Here is a 27,990-nt window from a genome sequence, read left to right on the forward strand (position 1 = left end):
AAATCCACACGCTCTCCATGTCGCATTATGTATATCCGACGACATTTTACCGGTGCTACTTCAAGGCTCGCAGCCTCGTGTGAACGCTCCGAATCCATACTGAGCGTGTCATCAGCATTTGGTGCTGCAACACCCATCGGTTCCACCATTATGTCCATGTCCCCTAACCGTTTAGCCACATCTGGCACATTCATTTCTAAACTCGGCGTATCTTGCTGTTTGATCTGCTGTTGCACTGTATGTTGACTAGCCTGTTGAGATTGTGACTGATGGCTGCTATTATGAGTTGTTTGGCTGTTCACACTTTGCAGTAATGGCAAATCCAAGCAAGGTTGCAGAGTTTTACGTAAATATTTTTCCACGCTATTTTCAGAGTCCTCATTAAATACCGAGCCGTCAATTAGTTCGTGAGGAAGACCAACTAACGCCGTGCAAGAAATGCCAGAAATTGGAAAAAATTAATAAAGCTCTTCATTAAAACTAAATATTTAATTTAGGTAAGTTTATAATGCATGTGGATGTAAGAAAATACTGCTTCACCTACTTTGATGATGCAAATCCCTTTGCTGCTCCTCAGGTTCAGTGGAAATGCTCCGCCCGTCAACAATATCAATTTCGTCGGCAGATATTAGTGATGGTGTCATCGATTTGGATAACTGCACAATACGATGCAATGTCCACGCATCTGACTCGGCAGTTCGTTCCGTGTAATTTACAGGTAAATGTCCGGAGCTGCCGGTTAGCCATGAAATACCCTCGGCCCAGCCATCGCACGAGTTGTCAACTGCATCTGTATTCAAATAAATGTAATCGCCGATGCGCAACTCCAGTTCATCGATTTCATGTGGACTGTGGGGATACACCACTTTGTGCACCTACCCCAGCGCATCGCACAAGCAAGAGAACAACACCAATGATAGGACGTTTGTATGTGTATGTAGAAAAGTAAGCAAAGAGGTAAACGAAATAAAAGAGAAATTGCCAATTAAAAAATATTGCTGTAATCATAAGAATGGGGCAAACAGCAACAATTACAAATGAATGAAACAATGTACTTGTTTAGTGGCTAGCCGAGGGTCGCGAGAATACAGACGCAGCTCCCAGTTGGATGCACAGGACGCATCTAGCGATTCCACTAAGCTTTTAAGTGCATTAAACTGATTCTGCGGAAACTGATATGCTAGAGTCAGATGCAACGATTTAACGTGCGGCTCCAAAGATATAGCTGGAATATAAGCAAATATGCAAATATATACGTATGTACATACCTTATGTACATATGTATGTACATATGTATATATGTACATTTGTATTCAAGGATATATCGTTCATTTACTAAAATACTGTCCGAACTCAAAAAATGGAATTTTTTTGCTTATGACGCGGAATCACTCCTTATATCACTCCTCATATTGGTTAAAAATTCCGCGTGAGAAGAGAACAGGTGTGTACCCGTATTCCTCAGACAAAACTCTCCAGCAGCATATCGATGGCTGAGTGGAAGGCGACCCCTATCACGGCAGCCAGTTCTCAGCTTATTTTCAATGTATTTTCGTTTGGGATAGGGCGTTTTTGAGCCGAATTCTCAGATAGGGCCTTCTTCGACTAAATTCTCAGATAGGGTGTTTTTCAATAAAATTTTCAATTAGGGCCTTCTTCAATAAAATTCTGAAGTTGGGCGTTCTTGAAAAGTTTTCGAACTGGCTCCCGAGATAGGTTAGGGAGTAAACGTACTCCTTTTAATTGCAATGTATTCCCTTGTGCTCTAAAAAAAAATATCTGGAAATGTACACCTTTCTTAATTTTGTACTTCTTTTGTACTCCTTTTTCCAGGTAAGTATTAATATTTTATAATATACAGGGTGTAAAATAATAACTGTTGCACAGGTTTTACTTGAAAATTAGTTATTTCGAAAAAAGTAGTTTATTGTCAATTATCCACAGGTTTTACTTAAATTTATTAATTAGTTTTTAAATTTCAACTTTCAGTTGGGTTTACCAGCGGTAAACACGCTGAGAGAAAAGCGCAAGCGGCACGCAAGTCTTCGTCAATTACTTTGTTACATATCTTCTGTAACCATAAGCTAATTTCCCCCATTTGGGTCCATAAGGCCTAATACTCAGCAATCGAAAAGACTCGGAAGTCATATATGATCCAAATTTTGAGCTAGCACTTTGTGCCAATAGAAAAACAATAAAGATTCGAAATTTTTGGCCTCTATTATGAGTTGCATTCGATCTTCGACTGTGGTCGAAAGTGCTGATCGAACGAATTTTCATTTGGTATTCTAAAAATAAACTCAACAAACTTTGTGCTTTAATAAATTTTATTTATGTATATTTCGTTGTATATTAGAATTGATAATAAAGTTTGCAATAAATAATTCAAAAAGGCCGTATTTTCTTTTGTTTATTCACGAACATACATATGTTTGTGATCAGCTGATATTCTAACTTGCAAGTTTTCGCTGGTAAAAATTTTTCCACCATAAATTTGCAGCTCTATCACATTTTGCTCTCTCATTTTCCAATATTTTTCAAGTTTTTTGGGTAAGAAAATGCAAAGCCAGTGGAAGTTTTCTAAAGCTTTTAATAGTTTTGGGTACGAGTACACTCCCTTTAACGCTTCACTTGTTAAATTCCTTTTTTTTAGTTGTAACTGAGTTGTAAATGAGCGATATGTAGGTTTATACATACACACATATCTGTGGACTTTTGACTTTTGAGTGAGGTCATTTTCTCTCCAAAGCAGTAATTCATTGAGTTCTCGAATGATATTTTTATGTTTAGTCAATAATTGGAGTAGTTCAAGATTCTATCTTAATGAAAGTTAAATAAAAATTTAAAATGTTTAAATGGAAGCTCCTTATAATTTACTTTAAATTCCAACCTACAGAAAGCACAGATGTTGTTTTGTCAAAAGTCCACAGATATGTATGTATCCGCATAAAGCACCGCGCGACAGTAAATTTTACACACGAAAAAATCAATATATGTATTTACAAAACTGGGGACCAAATGTAGTAAAACTGCATTTTTAGTTTTTCTCTCTGACGTCAGGATTTTTTTAAAGGACTTTGAAATTTCTATATGATTGAATAAAAAAATTATTCAAAAGATTCGGTGCATTGTAGAATAACAATATGGGTATCAATTAAAAGGAAATCTTCTGTAGAATACAAAAAAAGTTTAATTTTTGGGTGCACCAGGACGAATAAGTGTTGAAAATGTCCGTTTAAAACTTTATCCTTGAATATCCTGGGAAATTTCCAATATTTATTTTTGATAAAATCTATATGTCCAGGACTTATATTTTAACTACCACATCCTCGAATTTCGTCCTTCTAACTTGATTAGTTTAAGATAAAAAAATTTTACACTTGTCTTAATAAGATATTGATAGTTACAATATACATATGTAAATGAAGATACTGGAATCATTATTATGGAGCCATGTATGCGCTCTAAAAGAAGTACTTTAATTGTTTTGTATACAAGGGCGCACAGTGGTTCGGATCGCAAATCTAGCTGGACGAAGCTATTTAAACAAATACTCTTTAATGGATTTTTACACCACTTCTTATTTAGGGGATTTTTGGGTCGTTGATTACGAATCTGTAGTCACTTATCAAAAATTCAAAATCGCAGATCCAATATGGCGGACGAAGATAAAAAAAAAATCGGTAATTTCTATGAAACTAGATATCTGGGGGGTTTTCTGGGTTGCTGATTACGAATCTAAAGTCATTTACAAAAATTCAAAATGGCGGCTCCAACATGGCACACAAAATATTTAAAAAATCTTAAACCTTCACATATGAAAATTTTTTGTAGAGAGATTATACTTAAAACGATTACAAATTTGTTAAAGTTTAATAAAAATATGTCGCTTTATATTTTGATTTTTATTTTCAGTTCAAAATAATAAAATGACTTAGTACATTTTAAAATAATTTAATAGAACAGCTAATTCTCTAATAACAATGGGACTGAGAAATATTATTTTCTACTTTTTAGTCCATTTATAAAAGCGTTGTATATTAAAAAGTTTTTTTTATATTATTTATTTTATTATTATCTATATAATCTTAATTACTTGTTTCATAAAAATGTAATTTGTTCATTATCAAAGAAATTGTGTAAATCCAGGTTTCAAACTTTATGCAACATTTGAAAAAAAAACACAACAAACTTTCGCAAAAATTTCGATGTTTTTAATTAGGTTTCTTAGAAAGATATTGAGTGTGCAATTTTCTAGTCCATACAACTTTAGTAAAATGAAGTGCAAGTTTAAAGTAACTGGGGCTTTTTGCTGATTTTTGGCTTTTTTGTTGTTCTTGTTAATAATTACTTTCGAATTTGGAGATTTGACATACCGTCACTAAAATGCAAATATCTAAGCCAATTGGTTAGACTTGGTTATCGAACTTTCCCCCCTGCATTTGCAAAGGTGTAAAGAGTAATATGCAAGTGGTTTTATAACGGCCTTCGGCGGCCTTAACTTTTCCTACTCTTTAGTCTATTTTTTTAATTGATCAAAACGACGAATTTTCAGTATACATTCGCTTATACCAATGTGGACATAAATTGCGTTATGACCGCTGAATCTATAGTGGAATAAGTGCAGTTTTTGGTTAATAAAGTCAATTTGCAATTATTCAAAGATTTGTGAGTTCAATTAGCAATCTTTTAAGTTAAATTTCAGTTTTTAAAATAGAGTTCTGAAATAGACGGCGTTGACTTACCTTTTTTTTTTGCTTCCATTGTGTTTATTGCTTTAATAAATGCAATTTCTATTTGAATGCATTGTCAGGAATGTATTCCAAGTACCATTAAGTATTTTAAAAACAAATAAAATTTTGACTTTCGTCCAGCTAGATCTGCTATCCGAACCACTGTGGGGCGTAGCCAGCCTTTCACTTAGGGGGCAGGAGTTTATATATGTATGTGTATACTGTATACTGTGTAATATAAATTTTTGGGTTTCGGAACGTATAAGTTTTCTGGTATCCTTTACAACGATAACATTTTTTTAAAAATCGGTTTGTAATTTTTTTGTTTAAAATATTTTTTTTTAAAAAAGGTATTTTTTGACTTTAAATGTTTTTTCTCAAATTTTTATATACGAAGTATACAAATATGCATATCAGAAGAAAGGGGTTTAATCGCCTTTACAACGATACCGTATCGGTTTGTAATTTTTTTGTTTAAAATATTTAAAAAAAAACGCAGTTATACTATATTTGGCTCCTAGTTTTGTGATTATATTGATTTTTTTCGTGTGTTTTGAAAATTTTTGGTTTTTGTAGCACGGTGTAATAGATATAAATGTATAAAAATGGTGTACATAATTATAAATTATATTTTGTGAGCATTACTAAACACATTCAACATTAAAAATCTACATTTCGCTAACTTAGAGTGAAAAGTTGCTAAGTCCACCTTTTGTGAAAACTCATATTGTAATATAAAAGGCAAGAGCAATTAAAAATGCATAATTTCCAAAATTATTAATGCTACTAGTTTGCTAAGTCCAAAAGAGGCACAAGGAATTGTATAAGGCCAAAGTAATAAAAAATCTTCTACATAATATCTAAACTCTCGGATTCTTATAGTTTTGTTTTGCTTTAAACGCCCAAAATGTTGCATTCAAACAAAGTCTTGCAAATTAATTGAAGAAAATGGCTAGAATAACTTTTGTTTCCCCTTGTAAAATTTGTAAACATGGAATTAGCCACTTTTCACTTTAAGCTAGCGATATAAATTGCACTACACAAATAATGTAAAACACATCGCTTGCTTGTTGAAATGACGCTGTAATCAAACAATTTTTTTATGAGTTTATAGTATGCAGGAATGGCCGTGTGTTTATGTTATGTTGTGTAAAAAATTCATAACGATATCTTTGTATTGTGTCTGATTATAAGTAGATTTGTTTCCCTTCTAATTTTAACCTTGCCGCTTAGTTATGTGTTAATCTGTTCACTCATCGTTTTCGAAGTTTCGCATAGGATTTGCAGTTTTCTTTATACATAAAATTTCTTGCATATATTATGTGCATGTTTCAAAAAGTAGAATTTTTTAAGCAAGTGGCGAAATCTCACGCTATCAGCAGAGTCAACAGTTATTTTGCTACAATATCGATAAGAGATACAGAGAAAAAGTTCTTAGTGCAATTGTGAATAGTATAGAAGATCGCCTTGGAAATCTATAAGAATTCACCTAGTAGGGGATAGTCAGAATTGCTGAACGTACTCTAACAGAAAACAGGTGGAATTGTTCCAGTCCAGCAAAACAGCCAAAACTGGTAGAAATAATGGAAAATCGACGTTTTATATGGGCTAGGATATTGGAGTAAGACATATTTAAACAGTTGTTAAGAGTGACATTTGAAATAATCACTACATTCAAAGCATTTTTGGTGTCGAATTCGTCCTGCGTTTCGATATAGATGTCATGCTCAGATTCGTTAGTTGTAATTTTAAAGCTTAACAAAACGCTTACTGCACGTTAAGTAATGTAGCAATTTTTTTCAAAAATGCGGATTTTGCATAAAAAATGAATTTAAATTTGCCGTTATACTGAATAGAGTCCGACCGATCAATTGGCCGATGCTGAGGCTGAATGAGCTATTGTTATCTAGTTATTTGATTATGTTTTTCTTTTATTATCATACGAATTTATAAAAGAATTTGTTCTTAAAATGCCATTATATTCAGGCTTCGGCTGATTAAATCCTGGATTAGATTCATTTCGAGAACAAATGCTTTTATAAAAACAAAAGAAAAACATAATTCAATAACTAAATAACATAGCCTCATTCAAGAATCGGTCAAAAACGGCCGATGCTGATTCTTTTGGCCTATACTAGCCCCGGCATCGGCCGATTAATCGGTCGGACTCTAATACTGAATATGGCACAGGTATTTTTTTCACGCCCAACATTCTCATTAAAAATGTTGTAATTTAGTGGCTAGTGGAAATTCAGCTTTAGATTAATTTTTAGTAAGTGCTCATTCCGTTTTCAGTCTCGTTGGCCGCCCGCACTAGTTCAAATATAGTTGTACATATATAAATTTTAATTAATATAATAATTCTTGAGTAGATGCTTAAGTAAGTTTAAACCATTTAAAAGACATATTCTTGTGTAAAAAAAAAAAAAATATAAAAAAACTGCAAATTTTTTATTTACAAAAATGCTCGACAACCACTTCAATGATGTTTTTAATCAAAAATCCAAGTTACATATGGTTACCTAAAAGTAAAGAGGTGGCAAGTAGGGATGTTAATTTTCGGCTTTTTCCGATCCCGAGATTTTCGGGATGGCATTGTCACAATCCCGGGATTAGTCCCGGGATGTAGACGTTCAACAACTTGAATCGAAAAAATTGCTTCTATATTGTTTGAGAAGCTCTCCTACCATGAAATAAATAACAAATAAATGGGTTTGAAACCTAATTTTTTATTTAAAGTGGCTTATTTTCAAAGATATGATTAATTCCAAAAATTATTAAAAAACTTTAATGCAATGTAGAATAAAAATATGGGTAACAAATGCAATGGGAAATTTCTTTAGAATTTAAAAAATTTTAATTTTTTGGATTCACAAGGACGAATAGGTAATTTTTAAGCTGACAAATTCGAGAATGTTATTGAGTTTATATAAGCCCTTAACATATAATTTTTTCAAAAACAAATATTGCGAAATTTCAAGGATAAAATTTTAAAATGACATTTTCAATATTTACCAGCCCTTCTGCACCAGAAACTTGAAGGGAGGGAGATCGATATCGTACCGCGGTACAATTCTGAAAAATGTCGGGATGGGCGGGTTCGGGACTTAAAAATCGAATTTCGGGATGGGCGGGGTCGGAATTAAATATTTAGTCCCGTGCCCATCTCTAGTCGGAACCATGGTGAAATAATAATGTGTTGTCACTTGGGGGTGGTTGTTGTAATTTTGGCAATTTCGGCATACCAGCGTTACAGTAATGCCTACTCTATTCATTCCAATTTCATTTCTGGGCAAAATGGAACAAAAAACGGAGCAGACAATTTTGTGACAAAGTATGCGTAGGTATCACTTACTACGTTTGTTCGCACGTATTATTTGCAAATAACAATTTCCAAAATGGTAAACTTTGCTGTATAAACGCTGAGTCAATTTTTTATTTGCAAATACCTAAATCGCGCAAATAAGTATTGATTAGTGATACTATTTGCAAATAAGTATTGATTAGTGATACTATTTGCAAATAAGTGCAAGGCGCCGCCATTCTTAGGTTTATTTTCTTTTTCGATGGTCATCTTTTGCCTTTTAATAATCAAAACGTTGCCATTTTTAATTTTATTTTCATTTTCGACGGTCATATTATTGGCTTTTTATTATCAGGCAATATTAAAAAAGAATTTTTCGCCATCGAATAAAAAGTGAGTTAGGTATTTGCAAATCATTTTTATTTGCAAATAGCTTACGTATAAACGTAGTAACTGTTTCTTGGTTTCGCTTTTGCTTTGACTTTTCGTTTCAAATTCATTGGAAAATTTAAGCTATAATTTCCAATAACTGTGATTTTGTAAGTACATTTTTGGTAAAATATATACGGTATATATCGAACTGATTATTGGAGCAGTGCCTCGGATGGCTACGATAATGCACTTTGGTCTAACAATTTAAACGCAAAATTATTTTATAATAAAACTGATAGAATTCAGAAATGTAATTTTAAAATGTTAACGAAAATGAAGGTCGTAATAAAATTTCCTTTAATGTTAAGATATTTAAAAACTAAGTACGCATATACATGTACTTCAGAACTTAAGAAAAAAACACAAGAATAAAATAATAAAATTCCATACGGGCTAATATGTCATTTTTAGTAGAATTTAAGAATAATTAAACCAAGATAACGGTATAATTTAATTTGTTTTAATATGAATAATTGAAAGACGGAAAATAATCCGTATTTTTTATGTTTTAACCATCATCATATGTGTGTGGTACGACCGTGTGGCCTTTAAGTTTTACAAATAATAATTTTAAGGTAGAAAAATATATTTGAATAATAATTATTAAAATCAATATATTTGATGGAAAAAATAAAAATTAAGTAATAATAATTTCATTTGAGCGAAAAAATGAAACTGTAATTACACTGGTTTACAGAAAAAATATTTTATTGATGCAAGCTTCATTTAACCGGTGTGGGGTCCACTGATGTATGTATGTATTGGAAATAGTACCCAAAAAGTAGTAGAAATAATCCTAATCTTTTCCCCCTTTTCCTACTACCCCAAAATGCATGGCCGCAATTGGAATGTAGAAAAAACGAGGTTATGTAAGTGACATCACCTTATATTTATTTCACCATGGGTCGGAATCCTGATAAAGGTATTTAAATTTTTGTATCATGAGGTTAACGATGGAAAAAATTTCGTCGTTAGGCTTCGTGTCAAATATTCGCTGGAGTTTTTGTATAAAGTAATACATACGTGCACACTTCTTAATGAGTCCAGTTAAGTACTTGGGCTACGAATTCTCACTGTTTACAAAACTTGGCACTAAGAAGTGCGTGAGTTGAAAATTTTTTTTGGACAATGATATTTTGTTCATCTTATGCATTTTCAATGCACTTTAGGCGAAGCATTTTGATCCATCTATGAAATTTTGTGACGCTAGATAGGCCAACTCTGGCAGTGCTCAACATTACAAGGCCAGGCAATGCACCTACTTGGGGGGATATGCTATAAAAATATTTCAAATACTAATTAATCTTCCAAAGAATATATTAAAATTGGCGGGCATTCTTGGAATCACCACAAAACAACAAATAAAGTTAATAATATATATAAACCGTAAGAAACCAATGGCCAACCACGGAAAAGAATTGCTTAAAATATCACATGCAGTGTTGCCATTTTGGTGCTCTTGGAGCCAGCTTTAGCTCTTTACTTTTCTATTTAGCTCCGAAAACTGGGCTTTAGCTCCTAGCTCTCTTTTAGCTCTTTTCAAAATTATGTAGCACTTTGTTAGCTCGAGGAAGTTTTAGTCGTATATTTGGTAATATATTAAAATTAAAAATCTGTAATTCCATTGATCATACAAGTGTTGACTAAAATTTATTTGGCTTTAGTGGTCTCAGTGGCTGAATAAATATGGGCAAAATCGGACAATAACCACGCTAGCTTCCCATGTAACGGTAGTTTGTAAAAATACAAAAATAGCGATTTTTAATATTTAACTCTTTCAGACCCTAATGCATCATAAGCGATAATCGCCTATGTCGAAAAAGCTGAATTCGAGAATAAACGCTTAAATATTTTCACCTATAACTTTTTAAGTACCCTAGCTAACGAGATGAGAGTTTCACATATACATGGAATAGTAGTTGCAGAAAGCGATAGCATATATGACCCAATTCTTTCTTAAGTCAACTTAGGCGGTTATTGCTTATAACCGCAGATATACAGCCGTGCTCCCAGTTTCACATTTCAATTTCACTATGTGATTTTAAAGATTTCCCGTGAAACTGAATTAGTGTGCCCTCAATTTCACAAATATCAATATCTGACTAACTGCTGTAGTTGAAATTGTCCTTTCGGTTTGGGTGATGTATGCTTTTAGTAAGGCATCATCAGCAAATTCCTTATTACTTAAAGACACTAAAATTTCAATAAATAACTAGCTGTCCAAAATGGCACCTAAAAATATCTAAGAATTCAAGGCGAATTTATATACAAGAAATAATAGAATCTTTTTATTTTGACCAGCTTTGGCTACATTACTTTTGTTTATTTGATGTTTAGTATTTTTTTTATAAAAGTCTAGCACATTATATAACACGCTCTATATAAATCCACATTTCAACGTTTGTACAAAAATTATAAAAATTCAAAAAATTTTACCAAAATCGCCCAAAAATTTCAAACTTTTTAATCAGATTTTATTGAAAAATTTTGGGTATACAGTTTTATAGCCCATTAAATTTTAGTAGGTCAGGGAGCGAATCTCATGACGTTAGAAAATCGAGTTGATTTCTAATATTGGCTGCATTTCTTTATTCATTCTGAACGTTTGGAATAAACTTTTTTGTTTATTTATTCTTAAGAACGTTCCTGATGATATGTTGACGTATATTTCAAACGCATTCTGTTTATTCCGGCTGTGAAATGGGATTATCCGGAATGTATAAAGAAACGCAGCCATTGTTTTTTTGCTGACGGTGTTGTTCATTTTCTTCCTTATAAAGTATGTGCGACCATGATCAACATTTCTTTTTATATGTAAGAATAATTTAAACCCTCTTGACTTCCTCTTTTCATTTCACTGACAACAAAGCAAGCGGATTCAAATCAAGGTTATGTGATTTGAAGCATCAAAAATGTGACTTGAGGCCGAATTCGCAGGGAAAATGGCGAATGTGAAATTGGGAGCATGGCTGATACTCTTTTGTGTGCAAGTTCTCAAGTGTGAGCCATATGACTCGATTGTGCGTTTCTTTCTCTTTGGCTGCATTTCTTTATTCATTCTGAACGTTTTGAATAAACTTTTTTGTTTACTTATTCTTTATTTTAAACGCATTCTGTTTATTCTGGCTGTGAAATGGGATTATCCGGAATGTATAAGAAACGCAGCCTTTATGTACCGTATGCGTTGTTTGGATCATTAATGGAACAACTAAAATTTTAAAATGTTGATAAAAGTGGTTCTGCAACTTAAAAAAAATATCCATAATAAAGTATATATCAGATAAGTTGTTCTGTTTTTTACATTAAAACCCAGATTTTGGTGAAGAACGCAGTATCTCAGAATTCGATTCAAAAATGCCCTATATCAGCTGAAAATGTATTGAAAATGTGACGAGATAGGGCGTTTTTGAATCGTCAGCTGAGATACACTGAGGGAAAAAAATTTTAGAATTAAAAAAAACGTGCTAAATTAAAAAAAAAAACGCATATGAAAGAGCACCAACCCATCTCGTTTTAAATTTGAGTATATACGTTATAAAATATGTGGTTGTGAAGTGCACAGATGTGTTTTCGTAATTAAGAAGAAATAAAATTTAATTTTATGTTCCGCCATCTGATGGTAATTGAACCCGGACCTCTCTTGGCCGCATCCAATTGTATCAAGCGTCTTTGGCACACTCAGCTACAGCCCTACATGTAAATAGGAATGTTCGATATTTAAGAAAGTATCGATATCATGAATCGATTTAATTCATTGCATGTAAAATCGATATGGCGATATATCGGGCCGAACAATATCGATATCGGAAAAATCGACGTTGAAAATCCTACTCCCAATTGAATAGAATATTAGACCTGCTTATCAACTCAACTAATTGTGTTATTTCCATCTTGTATATTTACTGAGGACTAAAACAAACGGTTTATCAAACTTAAGAGCTAAATAAATCACACAAGCTGTTCATTAAACCTACTTTAATATTTTTCCATAGACTCCTTTGTAGATGAAAAATAAATTTCAACTTAAATATCGATATTGTGGGTAAAGTATCGATGCCTTCGATATATCGACCTTGGAATATCTATTAAAAAAAATCGATTATCGTGCGATGAAATATCGATATTCAGAAAAATCGATACGATATCGAACATTCCTACATGTAAATGAGACGATATTCAAAATTTTCCATTCATTAAATGCCAAAAACTAAAACTCGTTCAATTCTAGCGCATATAATAGTTTCAAACGGCCAAAAATTGCCGTTTTTTTTAGAATTTTCGTTGTCCAATTTGCTTTTATATAATGAGTAAACACAATTTAGTTTTATATGGAAGCAAACCGCGACACCTACGCCAAAAAAATTCTAAAACGAAAATTGTTAACCACTTGAAACTGGCACTTCTAGAAAATCGAATTACAATTTTTACGAATAAATGTAAATATTGCACAAGGTTTGAAACCCGGATACGGCTTTTGTTAACGAATTAACTACATTTTTATAAAAAATAACTTAAATAAATAATTATTGTGAAAACTTGCCAGTTTTGGTGCGACTTAAATTTTTTCGACCACTCTATGTATTACATTATCCGCCCAAGTCTGTGTTTTCTTGATACATTTTTTGTAAAGAAATTTTATCAAGATTTTTGTCAAGTAAAGCTTCCTTCGCATTCTGTGTCAATATTTATAAAACAAAAAGCTCTACGCAAGTCGAATTTATATATATTATTATATTTATATATATATATTATATATATAATATACACATATTATATATATTTATATGTATTCGCCTTGGCTCTACGATTTCCACATGAGTGGAACTGATTTCATTGTCACCAATGCAAAATATGAATTTAAAAGCAAAAAGCTTTTGACTGCCGTAGCCGAGTAGGTAGAGATGTCGACTATAATTCCGTGTGTCGCAGGTTCAAATGCCGGCACATGGAGTATTTAATTGTTAGAAACAAATTTATTAATATACAAAATGTATACATTTCACATGAAATTTCAATTTGTCAATAGCATTTTCAATCTTGATAATTTATCATGAAAAGAGCTTTTGATTTCTGTGCTAGAATACCAATCCTTGATAAATAATAAAAAATTGACAAATTATAAAGATTTTCAATTTATCAAGTGCACAGAATCGGGCTGTATATGTACATTTTTTATTATTTTTTGTTTGTAAGTTAATTATATAAAAGTTTGGTTTGGTTTATGGTGCATTTACATGGTAAGAAGCCATATGAACTGTTGATATGCTAAAATAGAGGGACTACATGTTTCAATGAGGAATTCAATGATATCGAGTGGGATCCGTATAATACATTTCTTCATATGAAAAATTATGGGGAGATACTGTAAACATACTGTTGTGATACTGTTAAGCATATGAAATTATAGCAAGTTAGATTTTCATACATCTTCCCATAAAAAGTTTAAAAGATGCAGCGATACCAAGGCGGGTTTTTCCCATTTTGATGCCTTTTTAATATAAAAGTCCACCGAAAAGGAGGAAAGCGGCAACTCCGCCATTCACATACATGTCAAATGTATGAATTTTAAAAAATTAAAAACAATAAACAAACAAATTCAAAATCAAGAAATTCTTTATACTAGAACTTTTTAAATAGCATCAACTCATGTATAAGTGGACAATAAAAATACAAAGCACTATGATAACAAACTTAAAAACAAGACATTACAGAACATTTTAATGAGCTTTGTATCACATTTAAGTAAAAACAAGCCTATATTTTCCAAGCTGGCAAAGAAATGAAAATGTAAACATATGTATATATTTTTTATACAGTTTATGCTTCTTTCTGGCTTTTACAAAATGCAGGGATACCGCACTTATTTGGATGCAATATGATCGTAATGTATTTTCAATTCGAAATCAAAGAAAAACATCACACGAAAATGTTTGCGATTTTAGGATAATTAGTGTATATTTGCAAACTACTACAAAGAATGGAGTGTCATATCTTAACAGGTTTAGATAATTAAAGCAACAAACATTTTATGGTCTCATGTTTCCATTGCTACTTTTTCTAACTTTTCCTTTTGTTTAGCGCTGCAACCGCTTAAGTTATATATTTTAATTTATACATGTGAACTATTTTTAATGAGTATTTTTTCATTTGCTCCTGAATTTTAGGTACATTTTCATCTCATTCTTTTTTATATTACATATATACACTCCGATGTTCGGAGTGAATATACCAGCAATATATGTAAAAGTGGTGGCGGCTGATGTAGAGCATTACGCAGAGCCCGAGTTCAAGCCGAGTTTCCCACCAACATCAAAATATAAAAAACAAAAAAGTTTTTTCTAATAGCGGTTGCCTTTCTGTTGGTAATAGTAACCCTACGAGTGTATTCTGTCATGGAAACAGCTTCTCATAAAAATACAATTGCCGTTCGGAGTCGGCGTAAATCTGTCGTTTACTTTATGTGACAAAATCACGCACGTCACATATCGGAGGAGAAGCTGGGCCAAACACTAAAATATTGTGTAAGCGCCAATATGTATATCGTCGTTTAAAGTACGAAAGCGCGTATCGTGGTTCTGCAAAACCTCGAAATTGAAATTTGATCACCGGAAGCTCCTGACATCAAGCCCTTAGCCATTTATAACAAAATGTCGATACTTAGTCATAAGGAGAAGAGATAATTAAGTTTAAAAGAGAGAGCCGTTTTTAATTAAGACCACAGTATACAGTAAACCAACCATTGACAATATGCTTATTTGAAAATTAATACATGAAATACTGTGCATGTATAGGATTTTTTTGTCATTAACCCATAGGCAACGACTGGTGCAAAAGTACCCACAAATATTTGACATGTAAATTTGAACAGCAAAATTCGTAAAAATAGTAATAATACAAAAATACTAACTAACTTCGGCCCTGACTTTCGTTGAAATATATCAATTTTGTTCGAGTTAAAGTGTTTACAAAGAGACACGGCTGGACCAATTCAACTCGCCGCACAGTGTATCATTTCCATATTCTAGAAAAGATTAATTACATTATTTTATGACGCCAAATTTCAAAACAACGTCAAAAATGTTTTTAGAAATGCCTGATAAAGACGAAACAATAACAACTTAAAAATGTAAATCAAAGTGTATGGCGGGACGGTGTTTGATTTGGAAAATTACCGAACGCAATAATATTTAAACTTGTATATTTGAAACTGAATCTCAATGTTTAATTTGTCGGTCTTATGTGATTTATGCATCTATTGCTAAAATATCATTTTGGTCTTATTTTTTTAGGTATGATCTTTCTAATGAATATACATTTTTGGGATTTTAGTAAACTAGGACTGAGTATTTCATGTTAAAGTAAAACGATGTTGACTTAAATTTATTTTTAGCAAATTATTATTTTTATTAGACCCGCAAACTCGTTATCCGCCACTATTCGATAAAGTTCGTATCTCAGTTTATTTGCCACTCCTCTTAGACTTTAAACAACACAATTTTAGGTGCTGGAAAGTGCAGGTTTTGATGAAATTTTCTTTTTTCTGGCCTACTGGGAATTTCATTTTCTTCGAGTGTTTCATTTGCATTTTATCTCGACCGAGACAAATTCTTGTATTTTTGCTTTGAATAGAGAAAGCCCGATTCACTACCTTTCCAATGGTATCCCATTTTTGTAAATAGAGCAAGAAATATTTAACTTATAACGGAATTTTGTTGACCCAACTTGACTTTTTTATCGATATTTTCCACGCCCATAATTAAAAAAAAATATATTTATTTTTAAGTCCATTTCTGTCAGTTTATAATTCCTTGTTATAGGGAAATTCCAAATATCAATTTTGGGCATTTTAGCCTTTGTAGTTAGTTAAACATTTCAGTTTTTGCATCTTTTAAAATTGTAGTTATATATGTAATAGGGTGGCGTGACAGTAACCTATCTTATAACGTACCTTGTGCAAAAATTCATTAATCTATCTTCAATAGTTTTCGAATTACAGAATTAAAAGCAGCTAGATGGGTCAAATCTTACACTGAATATTTTCATATATATGTATGTATGCATATATGTATATTAGACTGCATCACTCCCCATACAAAAAAAATCTGTACTATTTTTCCATTGGAATTATAAAATCTATTATATTTTAAGACGTCCACCAAAATATTTCGGAAAAATATTAAGATTTAAGTGAGATGGACCGATTTGAAAATACCTCCAAAAATGGAGTTTTTTATGAATAAAAATAGTTTCTTAAAGATTTTTTTTGAAAAAATCCCCTCAAATGACAAAACGGTTTAAGCTTAAAAAATTTGCGTTAAAATATTTTTAAAAAATTTAAAAAAAAATTGAACGGAATCGTGATAATGAGATTTTTGGTGCTGTTTTTAACTTTTTTCAAAGATTGGTATAAGAAAAACTTGAATAACTGAGCCTAAACTCTCCCGATTTAGACTTGTGAGATATCATTGGAAAGGTATTTTCTCACCCTTTTTATTTCTTTGCTAATAAACTCATTCAAACGATGGAAGAGAAAGGTAGGATGAACGAACGTCATTCAAAGTGGAATTAAGATATGTTGGTATTCGAAAAAACAAGATGGGACACGAATGACGTTTTTTTGGCCAGAAATAAACACAGTGTGAAAATACCTTTCTACTGAGATCCCATGAGTCTAAATCAAGAGATTTTTGGCCCAGTTATTCAAGTTTTTCGTAAACCAATCTTTGAAAAAAGTAAAAAAAACCGTATCAAAAACTTCATTCTTACGATTCCGTTGAAAGGATTTTTAAATATTTTTATGCAGATTTTTTAAGCTTAATCTAATTTGTCATCTGAGGGGACTTTTTTCAAAAAGTTCTTTAAGAAACTGTTTTTATTCATAAAAAGCTTCATTTTTGGAGGTATTTTCAAATCGGTCCAGCTCGCTTAAATCTTAATATTTTTCCGAAATATTTTGGTGGACGTCTTAAAATATAATAAACTTTGTAATCCCGGCGGAAAAACCGCAACTTTTTTTGGTGATGCAGTCTAATGTATATATATATATGTACATACATTTTATACGGTTGACAAACTGGCTCGCTTATCTGCATAAACCGTTTTTATTTGCATTAACTCATGCATTATCTCCTTGCAAATGAGAATAAGCGGCAGGACAAATACATAAAAATTTCGTGCATTTGTTCGAACGTGGAGATATAATTTTGTGTACATATTCTATTAAAGCTATTAAGGTATCTACTATAAGAGTGGTTTACTTGAAAATGAGAGAGTTCTACTTTTAAGCTAAGTAAGTACTTGTTCTACCTCTTAAATTTTCCAGTCAGCCCACCATTATTCACTGAAAGTTGTATTCGGAACGCGGAGTGACTTATTTAGGAACTGCATCCGGTCATAATCACTCACGCTACACGCGTGATTTTACGTGACTTGAAAATATTTTTCACTATAAGAAAATATTGATATTGTCGTCAACGAAAACGACAACTGTGAAAAAATATCAACCAACACATTCAAACAAATTGTCAAATAAGCATATTTAAATTTTTTGTTTTGTCTATCTGGATTACTGTATACTGTGATTAGGACAAGTTTTACTCCCTCCTATAAAATTTAGGCAACCTCACATACGAGGTTTTGCATTTTCTTGATGCGCGGTTTTGTACTTTAAACGACGATATGTAGAAGTATTGCATACATATTTTGGTAGCTTTTCAAGTATAAAGTCCACCGAGAAACATATAATATAACACATGATCAAAATTTTTTTTTTACATGGAAAAAAATCCGCAACACCCTCGACAAAAAAAATTCTAAAAAATCAACGGTAATTTTTAGCGACCTGAAACTTCCACTTTATTATACTAAAATGGAATGGGCTACAAAACTGCATACCCCAACATTTTCTATATATTCTAATTAAAAATTTTGAAATTTTGATGACGATTTTAAGTTTGATTAATTTTTTTTGCAATTTGTGCAAGCTTTGCAACTTTTGTTATTGTGGTTTCTAATATAGATTGAATTATATTTTAAATGAAAATTATTAAAAATAAATAAATAAACATAATTTGCAAGCAATATCGTTTTGAATTTCGTTGCTAATTAGTTGCACGCATCTGTATGTATATCGCTTTCATTCATTTCTTCATAGAGTTGGTGCTTCTTTTATAGGAAAGTTCATACGGCTTATGAACAGATTCATACCATGTAAATGCACAATTATGAATACATGTGTAGATGAATCACTCAGAAAAAACATGCCTTGTTGCTAGGAAAAAAGTATATTATTCTAAGGAAATATTGCCTTGAAATGGTTCCAATGACTTGGCTGCCTTAATACGATTTGACTCCCCAGCCAACAAAGAAACGTAAATTTTTCCGACAGTGCAGTTTAGTTCAATTTTCCGTATCCGAAAACGAATAGAAAAACTCGTTCAGTTATCATCAATTTTTGTATCCGGAAAACGCTCGAAACGTTCGCAAAAGGTGATGTCATTTTAATGCAATAATTGTATTTTATTTTCTAAAGCTACCCAGCCAGCAAAATATCCGGAAACGTATCCGAAAATTGAAACAATTTCGTATAAAAACCTGATGTTTCATCCGTTTTCCGATTCCGTTTTCGGGCGTTTTTCAGATCAATTCTCCCACTGAAGTGTTCATCCGAAACGTATGTGCAGAAAACTATCGAAAATGGTTGTAAAACGGATGCGCTTTCGGCTGTTTTCCTGAGATTTGTCTGATACAATTTTTCTTTGAAAACGATTTCATTATGAACTTCACAGAAACTTTTTCATAGTTACAGGAAACCAAACAAACAAAATTTAAGATACAGCAATTATTTCAATTTGAATAACTAATTTTAATGTGTTACTTCTGACGGAATTCGAACGTGGGACATCCTGAAAGCTAACAAATAGTAGCACACTTCTCTGCACACTCAGTTACTGGCGAATATGTATACATGTTTTCAAATGCTCAGTTTGAACAGATATTTTAAAATTATTGTTTTGAAATAAGATGATGACATTTTTCGGATAAGGAAAATGAGCAAATATGAAAATCGTTTTCTGAACATTTCCGGAAATGAAAAATGTACGAAAACTGCACTTTCGGCAAAAAGTACGTTTCTCTGCTGGCTGGGTAAACATTTGAAAGCATGAATGCGTAGTTGGTAGTAGCTGAGCGTGCAGAGGAGTGTGCCTCTATTTGTTAACTTGCAGAAGGTACCGAATTCCGTCAGACGCCTGATAATTTTATTTTATTTCTTTTGAACCATGAAAAAGTATCTGTGAGGTGCAGAAGGAAAGCGTATTGAACGAAAAATTCAAACAGACAAATTTCAGAAAAGACAGCCGGAAACGTATCCGTTTCACATACTGTTGCCTGTTCATACGTTTCTGCCGCACACTTTAGTGGGAAAACGGATCGTCAAAGCATACGAAAATGGAATCAGTAAACGGACAAAACTCCGCACTTCATCCACTTTTTTGTCCTTTTTCGGATCGGTTTTCGTTTTTTTTGCTGGCTGGGTCAGTTTAAGGAAAACATATTTCCCTTAGCTTTTGGGAAAAATTTACTTGCCGTTTTATCCCCCGTGAAAGGAATAGGTATGTAATTTTGCTCGTGGCGCTCATACAGTGGCAATGGCCGACAGAGCAAAGCTCTGAAGTGCTAGTCGAGGGATGCAAGGTTCGAGTCCCAGAGCAGGATTTTTTTTATTTTTTTTATTTTATTTTATATTTATGTTGAATATAATTGTTATAAGGCCATAAATAACAAAAAACAGATAATATTTTTAATTGTAATTTTTTAAATTGTATTTAAAAAAATGTATCTAATTTATTTTTTATGGTATTTGAATATTTAGGATTTTCCATATATGAAATTAATTTTACAATTTGTAATTTATATTTAAATTGAAATAATTGACTTACCTTACTCTAACCACCTCCAACCGGACTAGAACCTGCGATCTCAGAAACAGAAGCAGTAGTCTTCACGCGACGCCACAGCCGACATTTGCCAGGAAAGCAATTAACTTTGTCTTAACAGCACTGACAAAATTCAAAATTATTTAAGGATATTATTACTTATTCGAGTAAATTTACTTCCTCAAATTAACGATGCCATATTTTTAGCATGAACCTGAATTAAGGAAAAACTTCTCAAATTGAGTAAATTTTTCGTAATAAGGAAAAAACAGTAACTCTAAAATAAGTATACTTTTTCTTGTTTTACGGCTTTTTTCTGAGTGATTGCTTTTAAAAATAAAACAAACAGAAAGATCTCCAATATTTAAATAATACATAAATTGCTTTTTTTTTTTTTTTGACGAAATTTCGTGCGAAATCGGCTGAATTCGCATATGAGCAAATATATTTATTAATCTTTTTACAAAAGTGATACAAAAATGTTGGGCCATGATAAATTTTAATGTTTTTGGGATCGCTGATTAAATAGTGGACCCAATATGGCGGCAAAAAAAAATTTAAGTCACTTAGATTCGCTAAAAAACTTTACATCGGATTTCAAATATTCAAAATTTCGGCTCCATATTGAATCTACCATTTATCACGGGAAAGTTAAAACCGAACGAATGTACACGGCGTATGAGTAACAAAAAATTTTAAAGAAAATGTTCTTTTAAATATTTTTATTTTTTATGCTATTAAAGTAGAAGGACGAAATTCGAGGATATGGTCGTGTGTATATTTATTCTTAACCTATAATTTTTTCAAAAGCAAATACTGCAAATTTGCAACGACACTCCTATTACCAAAACCTATTCTTCCTTATGCACCAAAAAATTTAATATTTTTCAATTCTACAGAATTTCATCTTTTATTTGGTACCCATAGAGATATTCTATTTAATATTGAATTTTTTAAATAATTTTTGGAACTAATCAAACCTCTCAGTTTTCAAAGTCCTTAAAAAAATCCTAACTCCAGAGAAAGAAACTACTATATTTTGCTCCTTGTTTTAGAGTATAATTTTTTGTGTGCAAAATTGACTTTTGCTCGGTGTAATTCATGTTATGATTAACTTGATTTTTTTGAGTGACATGCCACTTTCAAAATAAACATTTTCGTTATTCCGCTGATTAGTAAAACTTCTTCTCAGAAGCTCTAAACATTTCTATGATTTTTTTTTTAATTTGCAGATACCGTTAAATTCTAATTGGTGTTATCATTAATTCATTTTTTTGAAAAGGCGACTTATGCCACTTTCAAAATAAACGGCTCATATGTATATCTATATCATCTTAACAGCATGCAAAGTTGGATAAAGAAACTATTAAAATTGTATTCTAAAATAAATGTTATTCTTCTTACATCGACTACTACGAGGTATACAACGTGTACCGGATGAAACAGCACCGCACCATGGGAAGCAAGCGACTATTGCATCGAGCTGCTCATACGTGTCGCTTATGACTGTTAACAAATTATTTCATCGGCCATAAAGACATCATAGAATTTGTTTAAAATTCAAGCGTTACATATCATATTCCAGTGAAAGCATTTAAAAAAAGGGTAGAAAAGAGCACCAAAAATTGTCCATTACATTTACCAAAAAATATACATATGTATATGCACCACACCATCTGGTTCAAATATTTTTACACAAGAAAAGTTAGCATTCTTTACATGATATATGTACAAAAATTACCAAAAATCATTTACAAGAACAGTGTCATACTTGAATTGGACACCTCCTTAACGTATTGCAGGGATAGTCGTTTTAAATAGTTGGCGTCCTCTTCCGCTACAAAGAAACCCATAAAATTCTGACTCATATAAGGCTCCAACTTTAGGGGTCGATCTAGAAGGGCCCCACTCATGTCAACAACCTGTTTTAGAGCTTTGGATAATTGCAGTGAACTCTCATCCGGAGCCTTTAAACACAAAAAGAAAGCAACGAGAATAGTTATTAAAAATTCAAATAATTAAATAGTTATATATATTTGCTCTAACTAAAATTAACTACAAAATTGAACTATTTATGTCGTTCGGTAATGGACGAAACTGATTTTAAATATTTTAAACGACGCCCTGAACTTCTTCACTTATTTATAAAAAACGTTGCGAATATTCAGAGTCGTACGAGTATTTAGTCGTAGATTAGTCGATTTGGTGTCGACTTATCCGCTAAGTACCAGCATACAATTTTTTTTCACCTGCAGTTTTATAGCTCATTCAATTTCAATACAATACAGTGCATGTTAGAAGCGGCAGCGCATTCGCATTACATTTCATATACAAAAATTGTATACAAAAATTTGAGCAAAGTTTTTGAGGAAAAAAATGCCTTACTAAAATCCCTCTAAGACGCGAATGACTAAAACTCCAACACATTCACAAGTAAAACTAACCCATATGCAAAAATGTATATGCCAGTCGAGTCGGATAGAATAGTGACAATCATTTTACCCGTCATATGATTGACAATGCTGGTAGAATAAGAATTGTTTTCAGTGACTATCATTTGACCGGTCAGATTATTGTCACTGATGATGGAAAGGTTCACAAGAAAAGAAAATATGTACATCATTATAAATCACAATTAAAAAATTCTAGAAGAGAAAGGACGATATTTTTGGACAGGATTTTCGATACCTTCAACTTTTGTGCAGCGTCCGTATTTACTTGCGAGTATTTTTCAGAACGTGTATAAAGCAACCGCAGGTTGCCGACCCCTGATACGGTGTCTTCAGATTTTTTTGGAAAAAAATGTTTAAATTAAATTAAGATACTTTTTTCCTCCGGTGTAATTGAAGAAATAGTAAACGCTCTTTACTGTATTTTACATACGAGAACGAAAGTTTAAAGCTCAATTGCTTCGAGTCTGCCAATTTATATGCGGTGTTTTTAATTTTTGGTTCTCTGACTGGTAAGGTACCCGCTATTTTTAACCAGAAGTGTAGTAATCTGCACTATCGCCGAACCTATCGTAGTTCAATTTTCGTGAAATCTATGAATAGGCGATCACTGAACCGATTTGCTACGAACTTATGAACTCAAAGGCCCATATTGATAGTCGTAAATTAAAACTCATTCTTGTTAAAATAAAGTTTTAAGTTTAGAATAGATTTTTAAGTTGTGTCAATCATGACATCTTAAAGCGGATTCATCGTTCCAGTTCTGAACTAAAGTTGAAGTTGAGTTCACAACTAAAAAGCGTTCAGAACTTTTCTCAGTTGCCCTCCAAGAGAGAAAAAAACACCAACAAGCACATGAAAGAAAAGTTCTGAACTGTAACGATCAAGCCATAGGCAAAAACAACATTTGCGTGTATTTTGTTGCTGCTTCTGGTCAGGGTTTGAAATTGCTTGACTATTTTCAATGCATTCGCAGTTGCTTAACTACGACTAACACAAATAAATTAGCAAAAGCAGACAGCAAAAGCGAAAGAGAAAAATGATCTCATTTGCTTCAGCTTATAGAGCTGTTTGTTTTTGCTTACACAGTCAGTCGAAGCAACCAGTTTAGAAAAATTTGCTGTTGGTACAAGCTTTAAAAGGCAAAAAAGTGTTGCTATCAGTGATCGGACTTATACCACATTGCGGTAGAACTAACTACCACTTTTTTGAGCAACTACCATACAAGCTTTGAAGTCTACCACATATTTGCGTTTTGAAGTAGTTTAATTTTTGCTCGACATATTTTTTTTATGTTTTTTTTAATTTTGGGAGCAACACTAAACACAGTATGATAACAAGAATGAGAGATTACAAGATTTCGCGTTCCCAGCGGCGATGGGATTTAAACATTTTAACAGTTTTAAAAGTAAACAAAGCCGAATGGGAGGATAAAATAAAAATAGACTGTCAAAGAGTAAATCTTCTTAATATTCAATTTTTCGATAGTAAACGTGTTTCAATATCCTTAAAATGCAAAATATATGATTTATAAAAAGAATTAATAAATATTGGAAGTATTAGTGAATTTCAGTGCATTTAAAGTCTCTGAGGCGTTGTTTACATTTACTTGAGAATAGGCAAAACCCAAATAGCAGTTTGTAGAACGCACAACCTTTGTTCACTAAATCGTATTGTAGTAAAAAAAAAGCTGGCAGCACTCCGCAACGTTGGAGAAATCTCTCAAAGTAGGTTCGCAAAAAATCTTTATAAGGAAGGAACTGCTTTGCATTGTCAAGGCTGTTTTTAGTAACTTAAAATTTACATAATTTACTTTATTACATGTACTAAAATTTAAAAGTTTTTTTCTAGAGATTCTAAATGAAAAGTTTGCAATTTATGTGAAACGTTGCACAATTTTTTTAATTTTTGCACAAAGTTTGAAACTTGGATTATATGGTCTTTTAGACAATGAACTATACTTTTGTAAAAAATTAATAAACCTTAAACAAACAAAAGAAAAATAGTCAAAACATGTTGAACCTTTTTAATCAAATTTCCTAGAAAGACTCTGAGTATGCAGTTTTGTAGTCCATTGAATTATAGTAGAACAAAGTACAAGTTTCAAATAGCTAAAAATTACGGTTGATTTTTTAGAATTTTTAGGTCCCATTTGCCTTCATATAATGGATACACAATTTATTTTTATATGGAAGAAAGCCGAAACATCCTGGACAAAAAAAAATTAAAAAAAAAACGTAATTTTTAGCCATTTGGAACTTGTACTTTGTTTTACTAGAATTCAATAGGCTACAAAACTGCATACTCAGAATTTTTCTAGGAAATCTAATTAAAAAGGTTAGAAATTTTTACGAAAGTTTGTTGATTTTTTTTTTAAATATTGCACAAAGTTTGAAACTGGGATTTACACGAGTTTTGTTAAAGAATGTACTATATTTTTATAAAAAAATAACCAAAATTAAATAACAACAAAAATAATATGTTAAAACTTATCCAAATGTGGGGCGGCTATAATTATTTCGACCACTGTATTTTTCGGGCCTTGTCTTTTTTAGAGCCTTCTTTTGCCTTTTTTGCGATTTCTAGTGCCTTTCCCGCCTATTTCCCTACTTTATTTTGCCTTTTCTAGCCTATTTCTTTATTTTATTTTGCCTTTTTTTATAAGTTTTTAGGCCCTAAAAATCCGTTCCCTGCTAATAACCTACTAACAATAACCGCTTTAAAGCATGACCATGTTGAGTAGAAGTTTACAGGTTGAAATGAATAATGAAATTGTCGAAAATTCGGGAAAAATCTTGTCCCGGCGGAACATTTCAAATTTAATGCAAAATACGGGACATTTGCAACGCTAATATACATACATATGTATTGGATAGCGCATAATGGGAAATTTGGGATGCATTCTAGCTTGTAATCACATTCTACACCATTTTCATCATTCTCTTTTCGAAACAGATTACAAGTTCAAATGCACCCATTTTCTACGAAATTTCAGCTAAACATTTTATTTAGCAGTTCTGAAAATATATAGCAAAAGAGCGTATTTTCATTATTTGACCATTAATTGAAAAAATCTAACAAATTGAAAAAATAAAAATCAAGGACAATTCTGCTATATAGGTGGTGCTACTGGAGCAGATGATTTTGCTGATTGTCAAAATTATGTTTGTTGTAACTTTTTTTTGTTCATCGTGCGTATAATTTGTTAGCGTAGTTTTTTTTTTTATTTTTGTGCTGCCGCTGGCTTGTTTGAATTCGCCTTGATAAAAATAATTACCTTGTTTATACCTACTCAAGAACCGCATCAACAAAAAATGATGACTCAACTCATATTTCTTTCCAGCATTTATACTTGTATGGTTATAGCGCACTCGCTGAAAACGTATTCAAAAGTAAACAAAAGTTGTTATTTTTATGCGATATTTCTTAAATAATTAATTTGCAAGTGGGACCGAAATGGAAGCGAACAAGAATTCAAATTTGTTATAATAATAATTGAAATTTTAAGCCCTGTATGCAGCTCTCAAGAAAACGGTCAAGAAAAAATTGCCATTATTTCGAGAGTGTGTTCAAGGAATTTTGACATTTTTGATACCTCACAGCCTGTCGCCTCACTCTTTCATCAAGAAATAATGGAACGGGCATATGTTTCCGTTGCAAACCTGGGTTGCCTTGTGCTCTTTTTTCACAAAAAACTTTAGAAAACCGGAGTAGAAAGCGTGGTAAATTTCTTAAGAACTGCGTACTGCCTTAAGGAAATTTGACTCAAGAAAATTTCTTAGCCATTTCTTGTAAGTCATTCTATATGGAGTTTTTGTTTTTCTTGAGAGCTGCATACAGGCCTTAAAAGGTGATGTATAAAGATATTCAGCCTTTTTTCACTTCGCGTCAAATGAGACACTATCTTGAATGGAAGTTTGGTTTATGCTTCCGTTTTGAATCACAGCCAACTGGGTCAAAGCGCTTTATGTGTTGGTATAAACAAGAGCGTATTTTTATTATTTGCACATTAATTGAAAATACCTATTAAATTGAAAAAATAAGAATCAAGGCCAATTCTACTAGGTGGTGCTACTGGAGCAGATGATTTTGCTGATTGTCAAAATTATGTTTGTGGTATTTACAACAAATTTTTTTGTTCTGATTGACATCGTGCGTATAATTTGTTAGTGTAGTTTTTTATTTTTTGTGCTGCCGCTGCCTTGTTTGAATTCGCTTTGATAAAAATAATATTGTACTTGAACGAATTTTCGAAATTTATTTTGTTAATCTTCAAAACTTCAAAAACAGTAGAAATCGTTCGAGAACCTGTTAAGAAGATAGAAGTGTTTTGTTTTTTTTTGTGTCGTGGCGATAGGCGACACAATTATCTTCTAATTGCTGACAGGGTCGTTTTCATGGCCAATTCATACAAGGTGGTGGTACCGGAGCTGCTGATTTCAAGACGAATTGTGCTGATTTTCAAAATGATGTTTTGGTTGTACATTTGTTTTTATTCTGATTGTCATCGCAGGTATAATTTGTTAGTGTAGTTTTTTGTTTTGTGTTGCCGCTATCACCTTGTATGAATTCGCCTTGGGTCTTTTTAAAAGTAAATGTTAATATTAAATATAAAATGTTAATAAGCCACAAAAACATTGACAAATACAGTTAATATTTTGGTTTACAACAAAGCATGTAGTTTGTTATCATTGGTTCAATGCCTACAAATGATACAAAAACAAAACGAGTTGAATCATCATTGTCAAAGAGAAAAAAAATATTATTGCATAAGAAAAAAATAGGAGCGGTTCGGGATAGATTTTTTTCCTTGTGCAATTAGACGAACCAGTATAAATCAGCTGCTGCCAAAAATATTTAAAATAATAAGAACTAGTAAAGATAATTTACCTTGAAAAATGAAACCAATGTGATATGTGGCACGTAGTTGTGAGCACCATTCCAACCGCACACTATGCGCGACTTATTCCAAAATTCTTCCAGCTGTTGTAGAAAAGGTCCAGTCGGGCACGCATACAAAATGTATTCACGGGGATTACTTTCGTCTAATGTAGAATCATTTACGTGAGCAAGCAACCAATCGGAAGCGATTTGAACTCCTCTGTTACCAGTTGCAGCCAAGGCTTTTTCTCTGC

At 32.2% G+C, this 27,990-nt stretch overlaps 1 protein-coding gene across 1 annotated transcript; it reads right to left on the bottom strand.

Annotated features, from left to right (window-relative positions):
• Positions 1-4: 4 nt before the first annotated feature.
• Positions 5-27,986, bottom strand: LOC118752800 (protein UBASH3A homolog; the record flags this gene model as incomplete). The annotated part of the gene is given in 6 exon segments (XM_036487666.1): positions 5-421; positions 545-875; positions 1,056-1,225; positions 21,810-21,911; positions 22,177-22,372; positions 27,746-27,986. Coding segments are annotated over 6 exon segments (1,457 nt in total), but the record flags the coding sequence as incomplete, so codon positions are not given.
• Between the last annotated feature and the right edge of the window lie 4 nt (positions 27,987-27,990).

Source organism: Rhagoletis pomonella, unplaced genomic scaffold, assembly GCF_013731165.1.
Source record: "Rhagoletis pomonella isolate Grant_MI unplaced genomic scaffold, Rhpom_1.0 Rhpom_scaffold_01851, whole genome shotgun sequence".
Lineage (NCBI taxonomy): Eukaryota > Metazoa > Arthropoda > Insecta > Diptera > Tephritidae > Rhagoletis > Rhagoletis pomonella.